The sequence below is a fragment of the Marmota marmota genome, unplaced genomic scaffold (genome assembly GCF_001458135.2).
Source record: "Marmota marmota marmota unplaced genomic scaffold, marMar, whole genome shotgun sequence".
In the NCBI taxonomy this organism is placed as follows: Eukaryota; Metazoa; Chordata; class Mammalia; order Rodentia; family Sciuridae; genus Marmota; species Marmota marmota.
Window position 1 is genome coordinate 10,930,106 of NW_026000048.1, and position 7,092 is coordinate 10,937,197.

At 35.2% G+C, this 7,092-nt stretch overlaps 1 protein-coding gene across 1 annotated transcript in view; it reads right to left on the reverse strand.

Annotated features, from left to right (window-relative positions):
• The window catches only part of Usp6nl (USP6 N-terminal like), a 104,787-nt gene that overhangs the window by 42,631 nt on the left and 55,064 nt on the right, over positions 1–7,092 (reverse strand). Inside the window, exons 5-6 of the mRNA XM_048812751.1 lie at positions 4,761–4,841; positions 2,893–2,998 (exon numbers count right to left, since the gene is read on the reverse strand). Coding sequence (XP_048668708.1) covers positions 2,893–2,998; positions 4,761–4,841 — 187 coding nt within the window. The remainder of the gene's footprint in view (positions 1–2,892; positions 2,999–4,760; positions 4,842–7,092) is intronic.

Genomic DNA, 7,092 nt, shown 5'->3' on the forward strand with positions numbered 1-7,092 from the left:
CACTTAGTTCTCTCTCTTTCTTCCCCCCCACCCCCACCCACCCCCCCACACTCCCTTTCTTCCCTCCTTTCTCTTTTCACTTATTGATATTTCTTCAGGGAAACCTTTAACATTGAACCTATCTGATTAGACAAATATAGTGAAAAAACCCCAACAACGAAAACATGTCTTTTTAATGAAATTAGACAGTACTCATCAGTATCATTAACTCTTTGGGTCCTTGAAAAGTACATGATTGCCCTAAGAATCTTAAAATTCAGTATTCTTCTCTACCTTCTGGTAATGACATTTCCCCCTCAAGTCTAATTATCAAAATAACATGCAAAGTTCTATGGCCATTACAATGTGGTCATTCATGCCTGATACAGTGGCTCTCATCCTAAGACTATACTAGAGACAACGGAGGAAGGAAAGAATTAATTCTATGTATGAGAATTGGGAAAGATTTCCTTTAGAGAAAATGACAAAGATACATATAAATGTGCCTGAAATGGGAAATGAAGTTGGGAACAGGGGAGAAGATAATGATGAATCAAATGGTGACTTTAATATTTATAACAATAATTACTCTAACATTTTCTGGCTGTCTATTGTAAGCCCAGATTATGCTTTGTTTCTAAGTAAATTTTGTCCTTATAGTATGTTTCTAAAGAAGTTGGTATTATTATCATAACCATTTTACAAATAAGAAAACTAAGATGTGGAAAAGTTACTAGCTCAAAGTAAACTGTATCATAAGAATTCAAATTCAGTAAGTCTGACTTCAGAACCCAGTCACAACAACTAAAATACAGAACCTCTACATACCGGATTTTAACAATAACTTAATACTTCAATTTGAAAGGTACCACTTTTAAAATTCTTTTACAAATTTGTGGATTTCATACACAAAATCTTTTTTTTTTTTTAAAGTTGCCTGAAATTTGCCTTTCATTTCTACTATATTTGTTCATTTGCCCCCAGAATTAAGCAGTCTACTTTAGTCGTGCCAATGTTTAAAATCTACCAACTTTGAAAAAAAAAAAAAAAAAACAAAGATTCTATTAAATGACTGTTTTCAATGCCTTGTTTTTAAACTTAGTGCCCTCAAAACAATGTGTTAATCCATATCACTTTGCCTTCCAGTGAGTAAACTTTACAGCCCAGAAAGCCTGGCTCTATTTTGTGGAATTTTCAGAACTTCAAGTACATATCATGAAACAGAAGTGCACTGTGCACTGCTGATGTTCTGTAGTGCCTCCCCATTTCCTCAGCTCCCCTGTCTCTGCCTTCCAATGGCATCAGTCTCCCAAATCTGGACATGAAACCACTGAGCCATACATAGGGCCCTACTAACTGTGTTTTATTTCCTTCTGACCTTTTACTGACAAACCAAAAGGAAAGGCTAGCGTACTAGGTGGAACCACTAAGTGAGCTGCAGTCTGGATGTTGCTAACAAGTCAAGTGACCTTGGAGAATTTATTTTTAAACAATGGATCTATTTTCTGGTCAGTAAAATAAGATGTTGGCTAACAAGGTCTCAAAGAGACATTCAGTTATCTGACCAAAAAAGAAAGATGTGTATCTGTTGTAGGTACATTGCTGTGACAGAACTTAGACATAATGATGTCATGGCCACTTAAACTATAATGGTCTTTACTTAGCAGAAATAACTTCATTTAATAGACTATATTTTTAAAATACAATACCACTGTCCACAGGGAGGTAGCTTCTGTGAGAACACACATCCTAAAGGAAATTTTTAAAACTAAAACTCCAAATCTCTCTACCACAGCTGTATTTTTATTTCAAAATATTTTTAGAACTTCTCTGTATTATTGCTATGAAAGTAAGGAATTTGTGGAGCGAAAACATACTTTCTTCCATTGGAAGAGATGAAAAAAAATATATGCCACTTTTTATTTCAATGCAATTTAAAACAAGTATGAATTGAAAGCAGTAATTCTTTTAGAAGGTACAATCTGCTTCACACTAAATTGGACCATATATGTCATCAAATGATGCTAACATTATAGTTATGGGAAAGTGCCTTAAAATTATACATCAAAGAAATACTTCTGTTAAAATCTCTTTTAATGGAAACTGCATTAGCCAGAGTTGCTGTCAGAATAATAGCCTAGTAGAATTGCTCATTTTTACAGAGACTTACATATTTTCATAGATATATGTATACTAGAAGAGAACATAAAGCCATATAATTCTACAAACATTTTATTAGACTGAATGTGAGATGAAAGTGGAAGTGCAACGCATGGAAATTTATCCTGTAATTGCCAATTGAGCAATCTTTCCATGAAGACATAAGGTAAAGTAGTTGTCAACTCTGGGCTAATCTGAAAGACAGCATACTATTAAACAAGAGCACAGGTATTGTACCTAATTGTCCACTTTGAACTGATTTCTCTTAAAAATACCCTGAGTTCCAAACCCAATGCCAAAGTTAAAATCAACAACCCAAAATGAATTCACTCTTGAGTAAAATAATAGAAGAGTCCAACTGACTTTAAAATAAAAATATTTAGGTTTCTCAAAAAGAAAAATAATATTAGCCCTGTGAGATACCTGTTCCAAAAAGATCTGCATGGTTAAATAAAGTTTCACATAATTTAAGTCGCTCTAAAAAATTAACTGCATTATAATATCAAAGATTAAGGAGTCTTTTAGCAAACACACCTAGCTTAACTTTGGCTCTGATTTCCCCAACTCTAAGCAGAGAGCCCTTTTCTTATTTAATAAACAACACTTGCAGACTATGCACTGTCAGGCACTACTAGTCTATGTGCTTATTTACTAAATTAATTTACTTAATCCTCACAACAACTATATGAGATAGGTACAATTATTATTCCGATGTTACAGATGAATACACTACAGCAGAAAATGGTTAAATACCTTCCCCAAGGTCATGAAGCTGGTAAGTGGCAGAGCTAGAGTTTGAACCAGGATGGGATGACTCCAACTCCTCTTCACCTTGAGGTACACTGCTTCTGTGTAATACCTATTAGAACCCAGGGAACTGATGCTGTGGAATTCTTGCTGGCAAATGCTGATATATAATAATTTAAATCTATACAAAAAGAGTGTGTGTGTGTGGGGGGGTGATTATATAGAAAAAAAAGTGTGAGGAAATAAAAAATCCTAACAGTTAACTCAGTTGTGTTTTTACTATAAGACTCCGGAAGATTTCTTATTTTTCCTTTAAAAAATTTTTATTGTCTAACCCTCCTTCAAAAAACTATTATCAGGGGGCCGGGGATGTGGCTCGAGCGGTAGTGCGCTCGCCTGGCACACGCGGGGCACTGGGTTCAATTCTCAGCACCACATAAAAATAAAATAAAGATGTTGTGTCCACTGAAAACTAAAAAGTAAATATTAAAAAAATTCTCTCTCTCTCTCTCTCTCTCTCTTAAAAAAAAAAAACCCTACTATCAGTATTAACACTTACTACATGCTTCCTACAGCAATGTAGGAAGCAATGCTATGTGCTTCCCATTAAATCTTCATCCTTTTGAAATGAGTACTACTATCTCCATTTCACAGATGAAGAAATTGAGGCTTAGATGACAGTGGTTTACAAAGCATATACTATGAGGTCCAAACTATTTTCAGAATATGATTAAAACCAAACTTTCCATTTTCACTGTACTGACTTTTACACTGAAGGCAGAAAAGCAAGGGAGAGAAAACCACCATACCTCAGCACAAATCAGGGCAGCAACAGTGCTGTGCTAGGAACTACTGTGTTCTTCTCTCAGTTAAAAAAAAAAAAAAATCAGTTTCACTTAAAGATACCCTTGATGAAGTAGTAAAAATGTGACTGAATTTTGAATTCATGTCTTACTGACATGCCAAGTGACAAAGTGGGAAATGTATATGGCGTTTTTGCTGCATACATCATTACCTAAGGAAAAAGCAGTTGTGAAACTGCTTATGTAACAATTTGAACCTACTTCTTTTTATCATACAACACCATTATTACTTGAAAAAACAAGTGACTAACCATAACTATATGGTTGTTCAGATTTGATGTAGTATTTTGCAGACATTTTCTCAAAGTAAGTGAGACTGACACTTGAAGGAAATTAACTAACACTGTCTTGTTGTTTCACTGATCACATATGACCTTTCAAGTAAAAATTAGAACTCTGAAAAACTTCTACCACCAAGAACTTGGCACCTTCCCACTATTTAAAGACTCTTCCGACAAGACTGGTAGTGATATTAAAAGATGTGTGTGTGTGTGTGTGTGTGTGTTTCTTTAATTGGTTTAAAATTTGGCACAAATTCAATGCAGAGCAAAAAGATTTAAGGGGAGGTTTGCTAGAAGCTTTTGGAAGAGGAGACTGCTGCTGCATCAAAGAAAATATTCTGAGGTTAGCCCTGAGCAGTGTGACATGGGGATATGAAGCAACTGCTGCTGTGATTCTGACCTCAAAGGGAAGCCAACCTCAAGAGGAGGCAGACACTGCAGAAGGCAGAGAGGAGATGGAAGAAGCCAAGTCATTGGAACCATAATTGAGCAACTGAAATCACTCCTAAAACCCACCCAACACAGCCTCTTAACTGGTGAAACCAATCTTGAGTTGGGTATTGTGTTACTTACAACAAAGAGACTGCTAAGATAAGGCATTCTATCAAATTAAATGAAATTTTCAAAAATGAATATGAATGTAACACTTAAAATTGAAGAAAAGTTCTTACTGTGAAATCTACATTGAATACATACAGTTTCACATGGAAATAACATTATTTAAAATTACCTTTTCAGTGTTCTTGTATTTTTCCCATCCTTTTAGCATTTTCAGCCATTTGGTAGTTCTTTCAATTTCCAGGTTCTTTTGCTAAAATAAAGTTGAAATTCATTGTAAATTCATTGTTACTCTTTGTTGGAGTTTTTTTGTTTTGTTTCTGCTTACAAATTACAAAAAGAAAATGCTACAAAAAAAAGTATTGCTAAAAAATGTTGTACTCTATTAGATAGCAAATATCCTATCTTAATTTGGCCTAAGTTATAAGTTGGATAATATCCAAGTTGTATCAGTAGTATTCTGTGGCTAAAGAGTAAAAAGGAATGCTCCAAGACAAGGAATGAAACTGCTTATATATTCCAACACTTTAAGGCTAATCACATAAGGCTAGTTTTTTTTTTTTAAAGAAAATTTTAAAATATCTTTCCTGAGGTCATGAAATCACAGCTTCCATATCTAATTCCCTTATTTCTCATTCTACCATATTCTAGCATATTAATGTTTTCAATTGATTTTTTTAAGGAACTGGCTATTTATTCATTTACTTACTTTTAGTGTGATTAATTTATAAATAGCACTAGGCTAGAGAAAAATTATACAAATCAGTCACAGTTGCTGCCCTATGGGGGATTCACCTCACACTAGAGGGAACGGACAAGGAAAGACACAGTGCTCTGACAGGTGCTCTGATATAGAGGCAGGGAGGGTAACAGCAAGGTCACACAGAAGGAGCACTCAAATTCATCCAGAGGGTGTCAGAGAAAATGAGCCATACATGAATAACTGAATGACTGGGATTTTTAGGAAGTGCAATGCAGGAAAAGAATATTCTAGGCAGATGGGGAAATGTGTATTCCCAAGCTGATTCAGCACCCTAGGGATTAGTCCCAAAAGGCTTAAAGAAAGGAAATATCAGGAGATAAGGCTTCCAAAGTAGGTAAGGGTCTTGTGTATGTCACATGAAATTGAAATCAGAGATGAAGTGGGGAATGGACAGGTGAGACAGAAAATGCTTGCTCCTCACTTCTTTGGTTTCCAGAAGAAAGATTTTTTTTTCCCCTAAAAACTCAGGCCTGAGAGAGTATTAAGTTGTACGAATAAAAAGCAATGGAAAGAGAAGAGTACGCAGGAAAGGGAATAGTTGTGAGGATGCATCTTATGTTCAAGGTGGATGCTCTTTACAATCCAGTAAAGTGGGTGTGGTCATCTCCATTTCATGATAAAGAAACTGAGGCACAAAGGGATTAAGGAACAGGCCTCATTAAGGATAGAAGAGGAGTTCAGAGCCAGGCATCTTGGCTTGAGGACCTGCACTCCTAGGGGCCACATCTCCTACCTCTGGTTTCTATTCTTCTCTGGTGTACCGAGGCAATTGCAGCTCCTGGAAAAAGATAACGACTCCTTTCTGACTAGCTTCAATCCAGCCTCAAACAAGGAGGCATTATATGTTGGCAGATGGCATAAACCCACTGCCAATATTTTTAGATCTAAAACAGCTCCAGAGAAAATTCTGAATTTAGGAAGTTCTCACCAATGAGAATATTTACATTATTTTTAGCTATATTCTTAAAACTCAATTACTTTTTTTTAACCCCCTGGTGGCGCTGGGGATCGAACTGAGGGCCTTGCACATGCTAGGCAAGCATTCTACCACCAAATTACACTCCCAGTTCCACTTTTTAACTCTTTTACATTCACTTATGAATTTTTTCATAATAAAATAGAGCTTGTGAGCAAAAGATAGTCTGTTAGAATTTTCATTTTTCAAAAGGTTAAGCATAGTCTTTATTATATTATTAGTGATAAAATGTTACAGATGGTTCCAAAAATATGTTTAATTTTAAAACTCAGTGGGGCACTGAAATCTAATTAATGTTTCTGCTAAATGTGACTTCAGAGATGGCCAAGCTGTGAAAAACTGAGATTGGTCTAAGTTGCCATTTGGTATTTTTTTGTTCTTCTACACTTCCTCTCCTGACTTCTTCAAAGCATAATCCCTTTTCCCACCAACTGAAAAACACCAAGTAATTTAAGCCAACCCAAGAGTATAATAACATATACTTTGCCAGGAACAACCCTGCTGAGTTCTAGCAGATCTCTTACTATCTTTCATTTTTATTACTATGAATTATCAACAAATCATTTTAGGATGTAGTCATTCTTTTTTTAAAGACACACTTTTGTATTCTAATGTTTATCATATATATATAGATATATAGATAGATAGATTATTTTAAATGTTATACAAGGACAAAATAGACACTTTAATTTTTAAGAATCATTAAATATGCTTTTCTTTCCTGACATCAGGAAAGGGAGGGAGGGAGGGAAGAAGGGAGGGAAG